Source organism: Petaurus breviceps, unplaced genomic scaffold, assembly GCF_028583685.1.
Source record: "Petaurus breviceps papuanus isolate PSGF00001 unplaced genomic scaffold, PetGlider_PUasm1.0 287, whole genome shotgun sequence".
Lineage (NCBI taxonomy): Eukaryota > Metazoa > Chordata > Mammalia > Diprotodontia > Petauridae > Petaurus > Petaurus breviceps.
Window position 1 is genome coordinate 1,937,398 of NW_027186029.1, and position 21,685 is coordinate 1,959,082.

Here is a 21,685-nt window from a genome sequence, read left to right on the forward strand (position 1 = left end):
ACTACACTTCCCAGAAGGCCTTGCCTGGCCAAGCTGGCGTTGCCGTGGAGACAGGCGCGGCCCAGAAGAGGCGGGGATCATCGCAGGGGATCTTCCAAGGATTGGAGCCGATCGGTAAAGAAAAGCGGCCACGAGGACGTCACTTCCGCCACCTCTTCCCCGTCATGCTAGGAGGCTCGCGGCCGCCTCGGCTCCTCTCTGCCTCCCGACTTCACGTGGGCCCGAGTCGGGGTGAGTGTGGGAGCCCGAGGTCGCCTCGGGCCGGGGACCCGCTTCTGGGAAGGGTGGGGAGAGGGGGGAGGAACGCCATGGCGGATAATGAGGCGCATGCGCTCGCATGATTCCACGCCCCACCCCTCCCCTTCCCAAGCGGACATCCCCATTGGCCGACGCGAGGCCGAGCGTGGCCTGCGAGCCAATCAGCAGCTCCGCCGCTCTTTCTGTTGTGGGGCCGTGAGCCTTTTGTTGGCTGGGCTCTGCTGAGCATGCGCTCCACCAGGGCCACATGGGTCTTACTCTCTGGCCTGTGGGGCCCGTGACCCGGAAGCCGAAGCGAGGAGGTTGCACTTGACAGGCGTGGGGCACAGCCCGCGCAAAGGCGCGGAGGTGGGAGTTGGGAAATCGCAGGGTCGATGTGATCCGCAGGCCCTCCGGGGGCGCCCGTGCAGAGCGCTGCCTCGGGGGCCCCTAGCTCCCCGGCCCGCCCTCGTGCCCCTCAGCCCGGTGACTCCGCCCGGGGGCCGCCCCCGGGCCCCGGAAGGTTCCACTCGGCTTCCCCCAAGCCCCGCCCGGAATTCCCCCTCAGCCTTGGGCCCCTTCGTGGGCGGCCCCCCGGGACCCCGCAGGGCGCAGCGCTGGGACCTGCCCTTCCCGGCCCATTGCACAGAGGAGACAAGGGGGCGCCGCTTGCCCAGGCCCGACCGCATACAGCAGGCGCCTCATCCGTGCTTACACACCCCAGGGGGGGCCTTGAAGGCCGATCCCCGAGGTGCGGCAGCGCCCCTGGAGCCCCCGCACGTGCGTGGGCCGAGGCGAGGCCAGCTGCAGGGCCGGGACCCCGCCCCGGGCCTTCTCACACTAAAGGGCGGCCCGAGAACCAGGGCTGGGGGGCGGGGGGCGCGGACGTCACGCAGCACACCCCGCGTGGAAGGCTTAGCATAGAAAACCCCCTCCAGGGCCGCAGGGGGCCCAGCTCCTGAGTCAGGAGCAAGCTGTGTGACCTTGGGCAAGTCCCTGAAGCCCGACTGCCCTGCCCCCCACCAGCTGCCCGCCCGTTTGGTCTTTCTTTGCGGAGTGTTTCTTCTTTCACAGTGGGAGGCGCGAAAATAATCTTTCCACGATTGTGCACCTATGAGCCACATCGAATGGCTGGCGCCACAGCAAAAGGAGAGGGCAGGGCAGGGGAAGGCGGAAAGTCTGGAGCTCAAAATCGTGCTGAAAAATTGATGTTAAAAAGCGTCCTGGGGCGGCCCTGGAGTCAGGAGGGCCTGGGCTCAAGTCCGGCCTCAGACACTTAACACAAAAACTAGCCGTGTGACCTTGGGCGAGTCACTGCCCTCCAAAAAGCAAAGAACAAAAGAAATCGTCCTTACATGCAAGTGGAAAAAAATGAAATACTGTCCAAGGAAGAAGAATGCTTGGAAGCCATTGATTTCTGTGCCCAACTCTGTGTGTGTGTGTGTGTGTGTGCGCGCATACATTTGTGTTCATTCGTTTCCCCACCTTTGACCGGTTGGGATGAGATGGTTGAAGTATCAGCCGCTGCCTCTTTGCCTAGTTTGTTTGGACTCCCCACCCGCTGGTTATTATGGGAGGCAATTGTCCTAACTCTCCTTTCTTTCTGTTCTCCTCAGAGCCATTCCTGAACTCTATCTCCCTAGATTCCCTCTGTGACCCTTGGTAGGGGCCAGAGAGCACAGGCCCATCAAGTACTGATATCTGAACGGAAGTGTCATCTCTGGTCGGTCGGTTATTGTTCACGATTTCCTTTTGTGCTTCCCTTCCCTCCTATGTTTGATCGGGCTTTTCACTAGGAATGCTTGGAAGGCCTCTGTTTCATTAAACATCCATTTTCACCCCTGTAGCATTATACTCAGTTTTGCTGGTTTAGTTATCATTGGCCGGCACCTCATATTCTTTGCCTTCTGAAATACCGTATTCCAAATTCTCTGCTTCTTTATGCTGGTGGCTGCAAAATTGTGGGTGATCCTGACCGTAGCTCCTCCATACTTGAATTCTTTCTGGCTGCCTGTAGTATTCTTTTCTTTGACCTGGAAACTCTGCATTTTGTCTGTGATGTTTCTAGGAGTTTTCATTCTCAGCTTTCTTCCAGGAGGTGGCCGGTGAAGTTTTTCTACTTCTGCTTTGCCCTTTAGTTTTAAAAGATCCTTTTCAGTTTCCTTTTAAGATTTTTTGAAATAGGATGTTTAAGCTTTATTTTTGGTCATGGTGCTCCGGTAGCCAGATTTTTAACTTTTTTTTTTCCCCTCCTGGATCTGTTTTCTAGGTGAGTCATCTTTGCTAAGATTAATTTTACATTTCTTTTACTTTTTCAGTCTTATAACTTTGTCTTAATATTTTTTTGTTGTCTCATTAATTAGCTTTCATTTGGCAGCCGTTTTAATTTTCAGGAATTTGTTGCTTGAGTAAGGTTTTATACTTCTTGGTCCAACTTATTGATTTTCTTTCTAGTTGAAATTATACACAAGTTGTCGTTTTCTTTGAGGCCCTGCTTGTAAATGTTTTGGAGATTTCTCTTCTTTTTTTTAAGCATCCCTGTTCTATAATAACATTTAATGATGGAGTCCTTTTGTTTGTTTATTCTTGCAGCCTCCTTCCTGACCTTGAAATTTATCTTGGACCCAGGATCTGTGTACTTCTGGAGGGGAAAACCTGGGCTGGTATTGTTGCTGCTTTTGGTGGGTATTGAGTGTTGTGTTATTCCAGGATCTCACGGACAGCTCAGACTGGAGACCCGTTATTTTTTTAGGGCTCCCAAAGTGATCTGATCGGGGCAGAGTCAGATCTTTGCTCTTTTGGTCAGAGCTATGCAAGTTCCTGACCTGAACTTGGGTCTAAGCACCAGCCTGGTGAACTTACCCCTAGTGGGAGTTCCCAGAGCTTACTACTAGTCTCTGCCCCTCTCAGTGATCTTGAAAGCTCACAGGCTCCCTTTGGGTCTTGGATTCCACCATGGGCTTCACATTGAGCTGGCCAGAACTCAGACCCTACTCCATGCCTGGGTTCAGAACCATGCAGCTGCAGCTTGCTTCAGACCATTTTCCATGCTAAGTCCACAATCCATAGCACCTGTTACCTCTCCTCACCTTTGAACCTCACCCCTAGGCTCAGGTCCTCTCCCCAGTCTACCTTTACTCCGTGACACAGAAATGGGGAGTAGGTGAGTGAGCTGACACCTGGCACCTGTTCATTGCCCCTGCAAGGTGAGGTCCCTTCGTGCTGGATTTCGGGGCTCCTTTACCTTGCTGCTGTCTCACCCCTGCCCTCTTGTTTCTGTCTCCCTAATGAGTTGGATTTAATTCTGGAAATGCCTTATAACTTCATTCTGATTTCCAACTTGGCAAAAAGCTGTGTAGGTATCACAATTCCCTGGACCTGGGAACTGCAAGAAAGGGACAGTTTTTAGCTCATTGTACCCTTTTCTTCTCTAGCTCTGCTGTCTGATGAGCGCGCCCCTTCCTGGGAGAAGGTAGCTTTGCAGAGGCTCCGATGGCCCCGATACTCCCCATAGCTGGTACCCAGAGGGTGAGTGGTGTTTGCTCTTTCCTGAAATACCACCTTCATAGTCCATGTGTTGTCTTAGTCTCTTTAATATCATTTTAATTGTCTGTAGGATACGGTCTTCACTCTGTTTATTATTTAGGTTGTCATTCACATTTTCAGTGTCCATTTAGGGAGTCCCCTTTCCTTCATTTTTCCGTTATTGAGACGCTAAAGGATATGTTTAAGATTTTTATTTTTCTCCATTGGTTTATTAATTTTGTTGCCTAACATGTGATCATTATTTCCATAGCTTTCAGGGGAATCTGAGAGGCGCATATGTGTGTATGTATCTATATGTATCTGTAGGTATGTAGGTATGTGTGTGTGTGTGTGACCATTCCATTGTACAAATCACACCTCACTCTTTTATCCCAGCCGTTTGCTTTGCGCTCTATGCATCCCTTTGCATTACATGTGTTTCTTATAAGCAGTAAATTTAGAGGTTTTGTTTTCTAATCCCTTCTGCAAATCACTTTTCTTGCTGAGCTCATTCACTGCCAAGGTTATATTTAATTAGGTACCAATTAATTAGTTTTTATTAGGTTATAATTTTTCATTTTATCAGCGTAAGGTATTGTGCTACCTGGTTTTTCCCTCTTATCATTTTTGATCCATCTTTCCTAACTTGTAATATTCTAATCTTAATCATCACTTCCTCATCTCTCCTGCTCATCCCTAAGGCAGATCTAGGCCTCTACCTTTTGTTGAGAAAATAATTTTTAGGGGGTGGCTAGGTGGTGCAGTAAATAGAGCACCGGCCCTGGAGTCAGGAGGACCTGCGTTGGGATCTGGCCTCAGATACTTAACACACACACACATACACACAAACTAGCCATGTGACCTTGGGCAAGTCACTTAACCCCAATTGCCCTACCTTCCCCCCTCCAAAAAACAAACAAAAAAAAAGAATTTTAAAATTCTTGTGTTATTTAGGAACTGTATCAGTTCACAAAGATCTTCCCTACTTCCTCTGAAATTGTCCATTTCCTTTGGCACAATAATACTGCATTATATTCCTATATTACAGTTTGTTTATCCATTCCTCAACAGGAGGACATCTTCATTTCCAATGCCTGGCTACTACAAAAAGAATCAGGGGCGGCTAGGTGGTGCAGTGAATAGAGCACCGGCCCTGGAGTGAGGAGGACCTGGGTTCAAATTTGACCTCAGACACTTAACACAAAACTAGCTGTGTGACCTTGGGCAAGTGACTTAACCCCAATTGCCCTAAAAATAAAAACAAAAAAAAAAAAGAATCAGGGGACACATTTTTAGGTGGACTTGTCATATAGCGAGGTCAAAGGGGATGTACATCTCGGTAACTTTCTGGGCCTACTTCCAAACTGCTTTCCAGAATGTTTGGACCAGTTTGTGGCTCCACCAGAAGGTCTCCAGTGTGCCTGTCTTTCCACAGGCCTCCAGCTTTGGCCATTTGACTCGTTGGTCTTCTCCACGAGGCTGACAGTAGTGAGGGGGCCCCAAAGTTGCTTTAATTTGCATTTCTCTGATTATTAGTGATCTAGAGAATTGTTTATAGCTTGGATTTCTCCCTTTAAGAAGTGACTGTTTGTATCCTTTGACCATTTATGTACGGGGGAGTAGTCCTTGCTGTTATAAATTGTTTATTGTAGTTGTGAGACCTTTATTAGCAAAACATGCTGCAAAGATTCCCTGCCCCATCCCACCTAGTTACCTGTTTCTCTTCTAAATTTTTCTACATTAGATTTGTTTGTGCAAAAACATTTGAATTTTATATAATCAAAATGGTCCATTCTGTCTGGTGTGATTCCTTCTCTCGTTCATTTAGTTCTGAATCCTTCTCCTGTCTATAGAACTGATTGGTAACTCTCCCTCGCTCCTCTGATTTGTTTATGATGTGACCTTATATGCCTAGGTCATGTATCCATTTGGAGCTTGTCTCGGTGTCTGGTGTGAGAGATGAGTCTATAACCGATTTCTGTCAGAATTCTTTACAATTTTCCAATTAGTTTTTTTGTCAAATAGTATGCCTCTCCCACCTGCCACCCCCCCAATACTGAGGTCTTTGGGAAATACTGTTTGTTTGCTTCCATATGTTTTCTGCCTAATCTTCTCCACTGATTGACTTCCTTTTAATTGACCAGCATGAAATTGTTTTAATGATTACTATTTTGTTGCAATCTGGTACCAAGAAACCCTATTCTCATTTTTTTCATCATTATCTTTGAAGTTCCTGACCTTTTGTTCCTCTATATGAATTTTATTGTTATTTTTTCTAGGAATACAAAATATTCCTTTGGAGTTTTGAGTAGTACAGCACTGAGTAAGTGCACCGAGAAAGGTAGCACTGTCATTTTTATTAGAATGGCATGACCTAACTGGTGAAAGTGAATGTTTTTTCAATTTTAGGTTTAGATTTATTTCTTCAAAGAGAGCATTTTATAGCTTGATTCTTATAGTTCCTGGGTGCATCCTGGTAAATACACTGCCATGTTGCATAGCTTGTTGTTATTTTCCAGCTGGGTTTTGTTACAAATAATAACAACAGTAGCTAGCCTTGATCTATAAGATCTGTGAAGCACTTCACAAATACTGTCTCATTTGATCCATATGCTATTTTTGATCTCCATTTTATAGATGAAGAAACTGAGGCAAACAGGGTTAAGTGACTTGCCCAGGGTCACACAGTGAGGAAGTGTCTGGGATTGGACTTGAACTCAAGTCTTCCTGACTATTCACTGCATCACCTAGTTGCCTTTATATAAGACCACTGATGATTTTTGTGGCTTTGTCATATATTCTTTAACTTTGCTGAAGTTATTAGTGATTCAAATGAATTTTTAGTCGACTTTAGGTTTTCTTAAAAATACATTACCATATCTGCAAAAAAGTGACAACTTTGCTGTACCTCCCTCCATGGCTCCTGACTTTGCAGAAGTCTCATCTGTCCTTCACATGGCCGCTGTCCGGCTCTTCCCTCACACCCCTCCATTTCCATTCAGCCAGCTCACCGGTTCCTTCTACTAGCTCTCAGTGACATGGACTCGGTGCCTGTAGCAGCAAGCACCCCAGCGTCCCCAGGCTGGCTGCCAATACAGGTTCTTGGATCTGCTTTGATAAAGGAAAGCAACTCAAAATGGGTTCACAAGCTTACTTTAATCAGTCAAACATGTATCGTTTACTTCGTTCAGGGGAAAAAGGTCAGCACCCCGAACTTCAGAATATACAGACAGAATCATGAAGACAGAGAAACAGATCAAGCAGACAGTTTCCAAATTGTCCAACCATTACATCCATACCAAATCAACATCTGAGTTTTTCAAAGCCGGGGGACTCTCAACAACGGCTTCCCAGAATCCAGCTCAAATCACAGAACACTTCTCAAAGTGAGCCCCAAAACAAAGCTACACATCAGGGCTTATATAGCCTTCTCCTGGCTCAGAGAATGTAACAACCTTATTGACTCACTGGCCAATCAAGGAGTATCTAGTGAAAAACAAGCCTCCGACCCCAGGCTCCAGGTGCACTTTAGTGTAGGGACAGGGAAGATCTTTACATTTGCATTCCCATCACTGTGCCCTTCACTCTCCCGGTTGTCCTCCTCCAGCTAATTGATAAGCTTCTTGAACCCCGGCATCCCAGACAGAACATAATATTGGAATGAAGTCTGACAACGGCTGAGTGGGATAGGTCTCTCCTGTTTCTGTCCCTGAGGCTTCTTAGGGCCTCCTCTGAGGTCTGTTTTACCTGACTTGTCTGGTTTTGGCAAATTCTGCTGCTCTGCAGTAGGATATCTTGTGTGAAATGACTTGACTTTAACTGACATTAAGAAATCAAAATCAGGGGTGGCCAGCTGGTGCACTGAGTAAGAGCACCGGCCCCAGAGTCAGGAGACCCGGGATCAGTTCCTGCTTCAGGTACTTGACACCTACACAAAAGAACTGGCCGTGTAATCTTGGGCAAGTTACTTTACCCCAATTGCTTAAAAAAAAAAAAAGAAATCAAAATCCACGTTCCTGTCAGCTAGGTCACAATTAGGAAATAGACAGTTCTCCCATAGTCACCAAATAGTTCTTGCTATCAAGATTTCCCAGCTGTCAACCTTAAAGTCCTCATGTTAGTTGTATTCAGATGAGATGCTAGGAAGTAGGTCACTTTGGCCCTTTATTTAACAGAGCAAACATTAGAATCAAAAAGGAACACCAGCTTACTTCATTTTGTGTTTCAGGAGTCAGTGACATTCAGAGATGTGGCCGTGGACATCACCCAGGAGGAATGGGGGTACCTTGACCCTTCACAGAAGCAGTTGTATAAAGATGTGATACTGGAGAATTATAGGACCCTGGCTTGCCTGGGTAAGGATGGTTACCCCTGTAACCCAGACTCTGCTCATTAGAGGGTTTCTGCTTCATCCCTTAGCAAATTCAGTGTGATGTCTTGATTATTGAGCAATTGGTCCTTAGCACATATGACTAAAAATTTCTAAATCTTTTGTGACCAGGAGACAGGACATGTTATTTATTCATAGATGAAAGGGTTTGTTTTTTTTAAACATCTTGATACTAACCCCTGAACTGTTGTCCATAAGGTTTAATTTCCCTCCCTCTCTTTTCACTGAGATCTGATATTCTTCCCTCAAGCCCCTGAAGATGCCTAAAGACATGAATGGTTTGTCTTCACTTAACAAGGAGCAGGTCAAGGAAGACACATTTTCTTTCCTTACTCAAGTCCATTTTGTACTCTCTTTCCTCCATACTGTAGTGCAGTACAAATTAACTGGGGAAAAAAGAATTAAATTTATTGGCTTGTAAAATAAATCTTATAACTATGTCTTTTAAAAAATATAAATATGCACTATATCCTTGGGCTGCAATAACTTGCTTTATATAATTTGTCTTCCTTCTACGGTTCCCTCCAATTTTTCCTGGCAATATCTTTCTGTGCACAGTTGTCTGCATATCGTTCTCCCCGTCAGATGGCAAGTGCCTCGAGGGCAAGGACTATTTCTTCCTTTCTTTGTATCCCCAGCATGTAACTGGGTGCTAGGCACATAGTAGGTCCTTTGTATGTGTTAGTTAACTTGATTTAACAATGAGTTCAAAAGATGTTGACATGTTCTTTTTTAATTCTTCATGAAACCACACTTTTCTTACATTGGATAGTAGGCATACCTTGATACCTAGAGCAGTTCATTGTTCTCAGTCTGGCCTTGCCTATAGCCCATAGATTTTCTGGGGTCTTTAAATCAGGTGACTTTGGAGCAAGGAAGAAATTACCTTTTAGATCTATGGATAGAGGACAAAACAAAAGATCAAAGAAGTATCACAGAAGAAAAAATGGACAATTATAATTGTGCATAATCATAGAGTTTGGCACAAACAAATCAAATGCAGTTAAAATTAGAAAGGAAATAGGTGACTGGGGAAACTCTTTGTACCAGGTTTCTGTTGTTAAGGACTAACATCCAAGATATACATTCAAGTAATCCAAATTTATAATAACAGAACCATGCCCAGATAAGTGGTCAGAGGACAGGAACAGAAAGTTCTCAAAGACAGAATTCCAGGTTATCAATAATCATATGAAAAAATGTTCCAAATCACTGTGGGACATGTGCAAATTCCAGCAGCTCTGAAGTTCTGCCAGATTGGCAAAGATGACAAAAGTGGAGAAGTAAAATATTAAAAGAGCTGCAGGAAAGTGGTCACACTAGTACATTGTTGGTGAATCTGCAGATTGTCCAGCCATTCTGAAAAGCAATTTGGAGCTATGCCTCACAAATTACGAAAACATGTATACTCTTTGACCCAGCAATGCCATTACTAGACCTATAACTCAAAGAGAACAAAGAAAGAGGAAAAGGATCCACACACAGAAAAATATATAAGTATTTTTTGTAGTGGCAAGAATTAAGAACTAAGGGGCATCCATTAACTGGAGAACAGCTAAACAAATTATGGTATATGAACATAATAGAATATTCTTGGCCTGTAAGAAGTTACGAAATGGGTGGTTTCGAGGATACTGGGCATGTTTCTTTGGTCGATTCAGAGTGAAATGAGCAGAAGCAGAACAGCTCATAAAATGACAGTTACAGCCTTGAGAGACTTAGGTCTGTGATCACTGTGATGGGAAACCTTGAGTCCAGAGGAGTCAGGATGAAACACACTGCCCACTTCCTGCCAGAGAAGTAACAGGTCACTGGTGCAGAGTGAGCTGTGTTTCTATGGACCTGAGCAACATGGGATTTTTTTTGCTGCAACAGGCATGTTTTTTCCTATTTGTTTTTAATGGTTCTTTTGGTGGTTGTAGGGCAGTGGAAAAGAGAGATAATGAATGCCTCCAAAACAAACATCTAACATTTAACTTAAAAAACAAAAAAAAAAAAAAAAAACATTTTTAGTGTCCAGTGATTTTCCAGGCAATTGCAGAATATTTATCTCCAGATTCTGGGTTTCTTAATCTTTTGTGGCAGATGGCATGGTGCAAGGTCTTACTGCAATATTACACCGTTTTTGGAGAATTCCTCTTATTCTGGAACAGTTCTGCTCTCAGTATACCACTCTATTTATCAGGGTTCATCATTCTCATTAGGGACAAGCCCTGTAGGTCTCTTGGAAGTAAAAGGTTCCCATATGACTTTTTTGGATGGATGTCATGCGGTTGTTTTTTTTTTTTTTAAAGCAATTGGGGTTAACTTGCTCAAGGTTACATGGCCAGTTATTTCTGGGTGTGATGCTAAGTGTCTGAGCCCAGATTTGACCACAGGTCATCCCGACTCTGGGGCCGGTGCTCTTACCCCATGAGACACCTGGCCGCCCTGATGTCGTGCAGTCTTACAAAAATGCTCAGATCTTACAGACTTTCTTGGATATCTGACAATGATTTTGGCATAACCTTAAATGAAAAAGTGAACTTCACCGGTAAAAATGAACTTTTCCAATCCTCGCTTTTCTAGACTTTGTATTATCTTGACTTTGACAAGTGTTTTTTCCTCTATAGCGTCATTACTCAGCAGCTGTTTTTTTTAAACTGGCCTCATGTCTCGTCCACCTTCAAGAAGCCAGTGCCATACTATGAAGGGATCACTGACAGTTCCTGCAGCTCCTGAGGCCTTTTGAGGGTCTCTGTTTTCTGGGCTCAGTCAGGCTGATTTGCAGCAACAGGTTGTCAGTTCTTGACATTTATGTTCTCAGGGGCATCTTCCTTTGTGCCTCAATGTGATCCTATCTCATCATGGGCTGATTTATCCTTGAGACTCTCGACTTCCCCACCCCATAGCTGTTGTAATATTGCTAACAGTCCTTGAAGTGTGCTCTTTAAGAGCTACAACTTTTGCACACGACACACATGTGATTGACAAGAAATCTGGCCCTCATCTGACAGAGAATTATCTAAGGGAGGGGAAGCTAGCCCAGTCCACTTCCTTGGGGTCAGGCTCAGCTATTCTATAGGAGCATAAGGTTCGTGGAATTACATATTCGTGACCACTGCTGTCATGTAATGAAACCATATGAAAATTACACTCATTCCAAGTAATTCACCTGCCATTGTACTTAGCATCCCAGTACAACATATGCTTGCTTCAGTATTGCCCGGGGCCTTCCTCCTAGGACCACTTCTTCCCAAAGAGTACTGTTCACAATTGAATTTAAGCTGCTTCTCTGACCTGGACTCTTTCCCATTTACATTGAGCAGGACTTGTATTTTCTAAACCCTATTTGATCTGCCAGTTGGAGCAAGGGGGAGCACCCTGGATGCTGGAGAGAGCAGTCCCAAGGGGCAGCCGTGCAGGTGAGTGGGCCAGATGGGGTGAATTTCCTGAGCCTCCTTGTCTCCCGGACGAGTCAATGTCTTGACTTCCCTGCACTCATGTCCCTCCTGAGTTAGAGAAGAAGGTGCCTTCATTGGGCATAGACCAGTCACTTCTCCTCTTCTTAGGGTTACCCTCTGATCAGCAGGTATTTTCCTGCTTTACCTCACTTCGTGGCTCATTTATTCATGTGCTGTTTTTTCAAGGATTATTTAGAAACTGCCATAAAGTAAAATATGACCTCTTTGCTCCCTTTTTTTTCTGCTAAGGGGCCTCTTCTATGAATTCTTAGGATTGTTTTGTTAAAATGTTCTTTCCACACCAATGTATGAACAAACTATTTTCAAAATGGTTCAAAAGCAAATTAGAACACCTCTGAGGTTTTACCTCACACTATATGTGTGTAAACACATGTGCAAAAACTATATGCAAACAGGCAGGAAGAAAAATAGGGAACAGTCAGTGCTGGACGTCATTTGTACTTGAATTCCCGGAAGAGACCTTGGCATACAGAAGAGGCTTCATAAAGGCTGGTTGCTTGCTTGGCATGCCTCTAAAGGTGTTCAGTAGCTCTTGTTTGGTCCTCACAATAGCCCTGGGAAGTCGTTGCTATTATTCTCCCCATTTTACAGATGAGGACGCTGAGGCAGACAGATTATCTAACTCGCCCAGGTCTCACAGCGAATAAGTGTCTGAAGCCAGATTTGAAGTGAGGTCTCTCTGAGCCCAGCTCTAGATCCACTGGGACCTAGCTTTCCCACTACAGTCTGAGGAGCGTAATTGTAGAACTGAAGGCGTCTTCAGTCCACTCTCCTTTTTGCAGATAAAGGAACTGGAGGAGAGAGAGGATAAGGATAAGGAACTTGGGAGCCACACAGCTGCTATGAAGACTGACCCATTTGGACCCTCCTCCCCTCCGATTAGTATTGACCAGTTCACTGTGATCCAAAAGGAGCAGTGATTAGTAGGGAGGTACTCATCTCGTAATGTGCATTTAGTCAGACATCCGAAAATAGTACAAGAATCAACGTGTGTTAATCTGTATTTCACATAAATCAGAGGGGGACAGTTAGTTAGAACAGGTTCTTCTAGGCCTTTATCGTGGGCCTCAAACCTAACATTCACTTAATTCCCTTGCACAACCACAAGAATGTTGACAAAGATCACTCCATCTGGTTTTTCTCACATTCCATGTCCAAGCCTGGCATGGGTGGGATGCTGGTGTAACAGAAAGTGCCCCAGTTTATTTTTGTACCTCCGGACCACCCTCTCTTGTCCAGCGTGAGGAGGTGGTGGTCCTGTGGCCACTTAGTCAGCCCATCTTGTGACCAGCCATGCTGACGCACCATTTCTGGCCCTCCTAGAGAGGCAAAATCAAGGTCTATGAGCCAAGACAGATTCCGTCTTTTACCAGGTCTCTTTGGCCTGTTTGGGCATCAGACCCTATAGAAGTAAGGACCTGGGGAAAGGAGGCATCTCAGATCGTGAGGAAGGTCTGAGGCCCTTTTATAAAGTGTGATTGGCTAGAAGCTCAGCCTCCATGGGGTTTTTTTGCAGATTGGACAGTTTTGGCCTACGCTGTACTAAGTGTCTGTAGGAGAATTTTAACCCAGGGTTTCCCAACTCCAAGTTCAAGCACTGCACCCACTGTACTTGGATACCTGATACTGCTGGACCCAGGCCCGAGGAAGGAAAAGACAGAAACAAAGGTCCATAATCTGTGCTGAAATTAGCCCTCTTTGTGGTAGCCACAAGCTAGCAATAAAGTGAACATCCCTAATGCCAAGGGGTGTAAGGAGCGATGGCTGTGAATGACTTGGAGAAACGAGAAGGCCCATGGGAGCAGGAGAGCCAAGGGGGTAGTCTGCCCTGCACCCGAAGCATCCCCAAAGTGCCTCGGCAAGCACCGGATGACCTGCCTGAGGGCAGCGCCAACTGAGAGTGTAAACTCATTTGTAAAATCTTGTGATCATATTGGAAGGGTGATTAAGAACAGTATATTGCCTTATAAACCAGAGAGAAGAAGGGAGTTTAAAACAAATTTTAAAATGCTTAGAAGAGACATCTAATTCATGAGGTAGTAGAGTGGTGCCGTGGACGGGGCACTGGATCTGAAGTCAGTAGAGGCTAATATCTAAAGACAGTAACAAATTTTAGACACTAGAGAATATGGTGAAAAATATGTTTGGGGAAAACAAAGTTATGAAGAAGCAACAGAAGAAGGTTGCATATTACACGGCATCCTCACAACCATGTACCAGGAATACTTTCAGAGGCACCATATTCTCTAGTGTCCTCCTGACATTAAAATAAGTTAGCATTAAATTCATATTTCCTTATTTTAGAAATTCTTGTTGAATTTGCTATAATCATGCTCTCCCTTGATGAAACAGATGTTGGCATAGAGATTGGTAGTCTTTTTTTACAAATGCTCATCATGAACAATGCAATAAGACACGAGCAAGCATTCTGAAAATTGTTACCGTCTTTTGATATTAGCTTATCCATGTTATGCTAATAATAAAATTAAGTCAGTCAATAAAGAAGAAAACTATGATAAAATATCCATTTAAAAAAACATTCATGTTAAAAACCATCAAGAGTATGGGAGTACATGGATCTTCCCTTAATTTGTCAAATGCATTTGTCTAAAACTAATCATGTCTAACTGAAATTCATGGGAAGATTTTCAGTAAGATCAGAGTGAAATAAGGTTGTCTTCTATTGTGACTGTTATTTAAGCTACTCCTAGATATGATGCCTATAGCAATGAAACAAGAAAAAGAAGGAAATAAGTACCTGCAAAGACAAAAGTATACCTATTTGTAGATGATATAATGATTTACTTAGAAAACTCTGGAAAATCAACCTTAAAATTAATTGACAAACTTGTTTTAGCAAATTATCAGTACAAGAAACAAAGTCAGAAAGATCATAATATTTCCTTGTAAAGCTATGAGAAGTTAGAGATAAAGGTAGAAATAAAGGTTCCATTTAGGATGTGTTTAAGCGGGGGGGGGGGCACAAAATAGCTGGAAGCTAACCTGCCAGGATCTGTAGGTTTCTTCAGACGCAAGCATTTAGAAAACAACTATTTGCCAATCTTTGCTTTGTTCAGGAGATCTAGAGAGAAGAAAGAAGCAATCCTTGAATTCAAGGAACTGATATTCTGCTGGGGACATGAGAAAACATGTAAATAAGAGAATTTTTACAGAATCATTTGTAATACTGTGCCAGTCTGTTTTGAAAGCAGTACTGTGTCAAAATAGACAAAACAATAGCAAGACTATTGTTAAAATCTTTATGTGGAAAAATAAAAAGTCTGAGAATATCAAAGGAAATAATCCATAGAAATAGGAAATGAAAATAACTCTGCCATTAAAAGGTCTCAAAATTACATGAAAAAGCAGTTATTTTCAGAATTATGTGATAGTCATTTTAAAAATTGAAAAGTAGATTAGTGGTATTAGATAGAGTAAGGAAGTCCCAGAAGCAGATGTATGTGACAGGTACATGTTGGGTCGACCAACCCAAGAATACAAACTGCTGAGGTAGTCTGTCTATTTGACTAGAACTATAGAGCATTTTGCTGGAAAGTAGATTTAGGGAATGATTTTTCTAGTTGGATGTACAGAAACAGTAAGGAAAATTCACATTTTCACATTTCTTTCAGAGTGGGAGATTCCATATGAATACAGAGAAGCATCTCAAGAAGTGTTGGGCATTTCAGTGGGAGAATTGATACAGGAAAACCTCAGGACAGGTGGTCCCTGGTTTTCCAATTTGGACAAAGCCTTGGAATGTGATTCCAGAATAGAGAATCAGCAGAACCAAGAGGAGCAGTGGTCTTGGCAAGTGACATTCATGCAGATGAAGCCTCCAAATCAATCAAGAATCCTTGACTATACTATAGACTGTGCAAAGAATGTCCTTCAAGGACCAATGCTTTTCCCACAGCAAAGAGATGAAAAGAGTCTCGGTATGTATGAAGCTCATAGAAAATTCTTCAGACCACACGCAAATGTGAGAAAATGTAATAAATTGTGCTCAAAGAAAATTCTTTCTAAATGTAATGAATATGGGAAATCCTACTCGCATGATTCAGCCCATCTTGGAAATTACAGAATATATACCAGAGAGACTTGTGAATGTAATGAATGTGGGAATGCCTTTGAGCAGAATACAGTACTGACTGAAAAACAGATAGTTAATACCAGAAAGAATCCTTATCAGTGTAATGTATGCAGGAAGGTCTTTGGCCTGACAACACAGCTTACTCAGCATCAGAGAATTCATCCTGGAGAGAAACCTTATATATGTGATGAATGTGGGATGATCTTCTTGTTGAAGAAAGAACTTACTCTTCATCAGAGAATTCATCCTAAGAAGAAATCTTACAAACATAATGACTATGGAAGAACCTTCAACCTAAGGACACAGACTCCTCAACATCAGAAAATTCACACAAGAGAGAAACGTTATGAATGTAATAAATGTGGGAAAGCCTTTCGACTAAAAGCACAGCTTAATCAACATCAGACCATTCATACTGGTGAGAAACCACATCAGTGTAGTGAATGTGGGAAGGTCTTCCGACTAAAAGGGCAGCTTAAGCAACATCAGACAATTCATACTGGTGAGAAGCCTTATAAATGTAATGAATGTGGAAAGTCCTTTCGAAGGAGCTCACACCTTACTGGACATCAGAGAATTCACACTGGAGAGAAACCTTATGAATGTAAAGAATGTGGAAGGACATTCTGCCTGAACACAGCTCTTACTAAACATCAGAGAATCCATACTGATGGGAAACCTTATGAATGTAATGAATGTGGCAAGGCCTTCCTCCTGAGCAAAAGTCTTGCTGAACATCAAACAATTCATTCTGGAGAGAAACCTTATCAGTGTAATGAATGTGGGAAAGCCTTCCGCCGAAACAAAGCACTTACTGTACATCAGATAATTCATACTGGTAAAAAGCCTTTTGAATGTATTGAATGTGGGAAGACCTTCCGACTAAAAGCACAGCTTACTCAACATCATAAAATTCATAGTGGAGAGAAACCTTATGAATGTACTGAATGTGGGAAGGCCTTTCGCTTGAACTCAATTCTTATTGAACATCAAAGAATTCATACTGGTGAGAAACCTTATGAATGTAGTGAATGTAGGAAGGCCTTCCGCCTGAACTCAGCTCTTACTGAACATCAGAGAATTCATACTGGTTGGAAACCTTATGAATGTAGAGAATGTGGGAAGGCCTTCCGAATTAAAGTACAACTTAATCAACATCAGAGAATTCATACTGGAGAGAAACCTTATGAGTGTAAGGAATGTGGCAAGGCCTTCAGTCACACCCGAGAACTTAAAAGACATAAAAGAATTCATACAGGAGAGAAACCTTATGGGTGTGTTGAATGTGGGAAGGCCTTCCACTTGAGATCACATCTTACAAATCATAACCGAATTCATACAGGTGAAAAACCTTATGAATGTAATGAATGTCATAAGGCCTTCAGTCGCAGGGCAGAACTTGAGCAGCATCAGAGAATTCATACTGGTGAGAAACCTTATGAATGTCAGAATTGTGGCAGGGCCTTTCGTCGAAGATCAGATCTTAAAAGACATCAGAGAATTCACGTTGGGAAGAAACATGATGAATGAATCACTACTCTCATTCCTTTGTTTTGCCTGTTTGGTTACTTCTCACTTTTCTTTGGTGGATCCTCTTTCATGTCATGCCACTAACTGGGTATACTCCAGTGTTCTGTCCTAGCCCTCTTCTTTGCTAAGTGCTTTCATTTAATGACCTCTTCGTCTCCTGTGAGTTAATTTATCATGTTTATAGATGGTTCCCAAATCTATATATCCAGTGTCACCTGAGTTCAATCTCCTATCATTACCTGCTTATTCATTATGAACTGGAGATCCCATAAGGTATCTCAAATTCCACATGTCCACAACAGAACTCATTAGCTTTCCCCCCAAACCTACTTCTCTTCCAAATTAGCTTTCAAGGGCATCATCTTCCTTCTGTCTGCTGAACTGCACAAGCTAAGTGTCATTCTCAATTCTCTGCTCTCACCCTCCATCTAGTCAGTTGTCAAATCCTGCTGTTCTCACCCATCCCCTCATCTCTACTCACAGGGCCACCACCCTATTCAGTCTCTTATCACCTCTTGCCTGGTTAATTGCTATAGATACCTGTCTAGTCTTCCTACATCAAATTACATCCCACCCTAATCTGTCTTCCACATAGCTGCCAAAGTGATTTTCCTAAGGCACAGGTCTAACCATGTCACGTCCCTACTTGGGATACCCCAGTGACTCAACATTACCTCTATAATTAAATATAAACTCTTGTTTGGCATTTACAGCTCTTCACAGCATGACCCCTTTATGCCTTTCCATGCAACTTTTACATGGCTGCTCTTCATTCTCCCTACAGCCCAGCTATGGTGGTTCAACATGTGTGATACTTCTTACACACAGAATTCCATCTTCCATATCTATACCTTTGCTTGGGCTGTCCCCCATGCCTCATACCATACCAGCTGGGGATACTTTTCTCACTATATGTGCTTCCTGGCATCACTGTTTCCTTCACAACTGTAATGCCATGCACTAGCAGCTTTCCAGAGGAATGCTACTGTGAACAGCTTTTGTGGTTCTGATTACACAGTATAGTGAACACTCTATTCAATAGCAAAGCAAAACATCCACAGAAAATCAAGGTTCAGCACTCACAATATCACAACTTATATTCACAAACAGCTTGTCATTAAAATGGTCACAGAGTTCTCACCAAAGCGGTCACAATATGTAGAACAAAGAACAATCATCTCAAAGTCAAAAGTCTTCCACTCATGGAGCACTGTTACTAACTCAATCAGTCACTTATTCAGCAATCAATTAAGTATCATATGCAAACCCTCCACCCCTGGGTCACTAGTAAACTACTATTCCATCCTTGCTCAGTACCATGGAGAGGTCTTTTCTTCTTGACTTGAGGCTGGTTCTCAGATTCCCTGGATCCCCTTCCATGGCCCCAGATTCCACCTGGATTCACCAGACTGTCACCTGGGTTCAATGGCAGGCAGCTCCCAGTTCCTTGTCCAGCTCTCTGGGTAGGTCCTGCTCCACCCTGAAGTTCACAGGGTCTAGTCCATCTCAAATCCTCAATTTCTGCTCCTGGGAATTCAAGGCTCAACCAAGCCACAAACAAAGTCTCAGCATCTCAGTCATGCTTACTGTGCTTCCTCAGTCTTCTCCTGGGTTCCTGGCTCCTGGGCTTCTGCTAAGAAGATGCTCCACCACCACAAGTTCTCAGGACATTCTGGCTCAGTTCTCCATTCTCTCTTCTGTAGCTGCTCTGCCACCAGATGCTGGTCCCAAGAAATTTTGACTGCGCCTCTCTGGGACTTTTCTTATATACATAGCATTAGCTACTTCCTGTTTCAGCCACCCCCTTCCTGTTAACATCAGCAACAGGAGACAGGAGTTCATACCTTCTGTTTCCCCAACAGAGGCTTGATCTATTACTAAGTGCTAAGTACCTGCTACCTTTGTCAACACAAAGAGATCTTCAAATTCAAATTCCATGACCATGACAACAACTCAGCTTTGATCCCATTTTCTGTAGGAGGTCTTTCCTGCTTCTTCCAGCTTCTTAGTGCCCCTACCTCCAACCTTTCCTTGTATGTGATTGGTGTATGTCTCATATGTTAATTGCTAACATTTATATAGCACTTACTACATTCCAGGCCCTGGGCTAAGCATGTCACAATTATCCTCTCATTTGATCTTCATTACAAGCCTGGGAGGTAGATGCTATTATTATCCCCATTTCATAGAAAAGGAAACCAAGGTAAACAGGTTAAGTAACTTGCCCAACGTCACAAAACTAGTGAGTGTCTGAGGCCAGATTTGAACTCATCTTCCTACTTCAGGCCCAGCACTCTGTGCCACCCAGCTTCCATTGACTCAATCAGAATTAGGGGTGTTAATGAGTCAATAAACATTAAGCACCTACTGTGTGCCAGTCACTGTGTTAAGCCCTAGGGATGCCAAAAGAAGCAAATGATAGTCCCTGGAACGTGTGTATATAGTAGTAATTTTAAAAATGCCCCATGAGATACTTGTAGAAACAAAACAGCCATTTGGCATAGTGCCTGGCATATAGCAGGTGCTATGCAATCTCCTCCTTTCTCTCCCCCAGCCCCTGGACAAATAGGAAAGGCTTTCCCAAGATGGGATTTTAGCTAGGACTTGAAGGAAACTAGTATGCGGAGGTCCGGAGGAGGGAGAACAGCCAGAGAGAATGCCTGGAGTCTGGGAATGGAGCATCATGTCTGTGGAATGAACAGGAGGAGACCAGGGGCACTAGACTGAAGAGTATGTGTTGGGGAATAAGATGTAAGAAACCAAAGGTGGGATTAGGTTATACAGGGCTCTGAGCAGTTCTGTGCTTGCTCCTGGAGGCAGTAGGGGGCCATCAGAATGGGGGGGGGGGCTTACATGGCTGCACCTTCACTTTAATAAAAATCGGTTTAGTGGCTGAATGGAGGGTGGACTGGCGTGGGGAGACGCCTGGGGCTAACCCTTCCCATGGCTATTGTGGTGGGCCAGGTGTAAGGTGAGGAGCAGGACCAGACAAGAAAAAGATATGTGATAAGAGATGCCTCCCAAGTGAAATGTCTACACATGTAGGTAAATGGAAGTTACTGCGGAATGAGAAGCATTTTCTTTTGTCTTGGTATTAGATAAGTGCCTAAATCCCCAGAGGCATTTAATAAAAACTTACTGTTGGGCTGAATTGTGAAGTCTCTGCTGTATCATACAGGTTAATAAACATAAGGGAACTTAAAAGGGAGAGAAACCTTATGACTATAATCCATCTGGGATGGCTCTGCACCTGAGAACAGAGCCTATGAAAGGAAGAGAATTCATGTCAGGAAGAACCCGAGGGAGCAATGACTGAAGGAAGGCTTCGCTCCAGAACAAAAGCTTTCCTTGGGGCCCTCGGATCTTACAACCAAAGGAGCTGTGTACATATAATGAAAGACTTCCAGCAGCAACAAACACTCGTTTCACCTCACATGAAATGATAGAGACCTTATGGATGTAAAAAATAAGAATAATTTTAGCCCAAGTTAACATTGTTTCCTGAAAATCAGAGAATTAAAAACCTAAGGGGGAACACCCCCTTCCCCCCAGCCATCAGGGATTCTTAACCTAAGGACTATGAACTTAAAAAGCATTTTTTTGGATAACTTTGTGTGGCGATATTGGGCTTCTTTTGTAGTCCTATGCATTTTGTTATCTACTTTAAAACAGCTTTGAGGACAGGTTTGCAATCTCCACCAGTCTGCCAGAGAAGTCCATGTGTCCAATTAAGGAGGTTCAGGATTTGAGTAAACAGAATGCACTCCAAGAAATACTCAAGGCAATTTCTTTACAATATTTATTCAGAATATATGCATATATGTGTGTGTGTGTGTGTGTGTGTGTGTGTGTGTATAGGCAAGTGAAAAAGAAACCGGAGATAACAGAATAAGAGGCTTAAAGATAGCAGAATAAGAGTAACCATGTTTAATAGTGGGTATGTATGTGTGTGTGTGTGTGTGTGTGTGTGTGTGTGTGTGTGTGTTTACAAGCATCACCGTTACTGGGAAGCTCCAACACCTGACCACACACGCTGGGGAAGCCTGGTACAGCCGTCAGGGTCCCACATGGGAGGGTCCTGGGCAGGATGTCTCCTCCGTGGGTGAGATTCCAATTTGGGGTCTGGATCTGACAGTTTAAGTAGTGCTGAGAACAAAGAGGGCATGCTGCCTGCCAGGTGTTTCTAGCAGGCATCATGTGGGGGTGTGAGGCCGGGGAGGGAGGCCAATCCCTCCAAGGCCCCCCCCCCCCCAAGAGCGAGGTTTCCTTGGGATGGCCAGTTCCAGGAGTTGGGCCATTATCATATCTCTTCTCAAGGACCTGGCCGGGGTCCCAGGACAGGAGCAGCCCTCACGTTCTCAGGATCCCTGTGCCCAAACGGCTCCAGGTAATAGAAAGGTCATACTGAGTTGGGGCTTTGGTTTGTATAATCTTATTCCTCACAGA

General features: G+C 43.7%; 1 protein-coding gene across 2 annotated transcripts; it reads left to right on the forward strand.

The window, feature by feature from the left end:
- The first annotated feature begins 8 nt into the window (after nucleotides 1-8).
- LOC138167687 (zinc finger protein 665-like) lies at nucleotides 9-20,989 on the forward strand. Of its 2 annotated transcripts, none has more exons than XM_069096637.1 (6): nucleotides 9-231; nucleotides 2,830-2,918; nucleotides 3,672-3,765; nucleotides 7,991-8,117; nucleotides 11,461-11,556; nucleotides 15,249-20,989. In XM_069096637.1, the coding sequence occupies exons 3-6, from the start codon at nucleotides 3,730-3,732 to the stop codon at nucleotides 17,237-17,239; spliced, it is 2,250 nt and encodes a 749-aa protein (XP_068952738.1). In that variant the 5' UTR covers nucleotides 9-231; nucleotides 2,830-2,918; nucleotides 3,672-3,729; the 3' UTR covers nucleotides 17,240-20,989. The 2 variants fall into 2 exon arrangements, with proteins under 2 accessions (XP_068952738.1, XP_068952739.1); XM_069096638.1 differs by lacking the exon at nucleotides 9-231 and adding an exon at nucleotides 463-606.
- The last annotated feature ends 696 nt before the right edge of the window (nucleotides 20,990-21,685 follow it).

What these genes read in the sequence shown, in the direction of transcription:
- LOC138167687 (XM_069096637.1), top strand. Translation starts at nt 3,730, where the DNA reads ATGGCCCCGATACTCCCCATAGCTGGTACCCAGAGG. An exon ending in TAGGACCCTGGCTTGCCTGG is followed by an intron (nt 8,118 to 11,460) that starts GTAAGGATGGTT and finishes TACATTGAGCAG; the next exon opens with GACTTGTATTTTCTAAACCC. An exon ending in CCCAAGGGGCAGCCGTGCAG is followed by an intron (nt 11,557 to 15,248) that starts GTGAGTGGGCCA and finishes CATTTCTTTCAG; the next exon opens with AGTGGGAGATTCCATATGAA.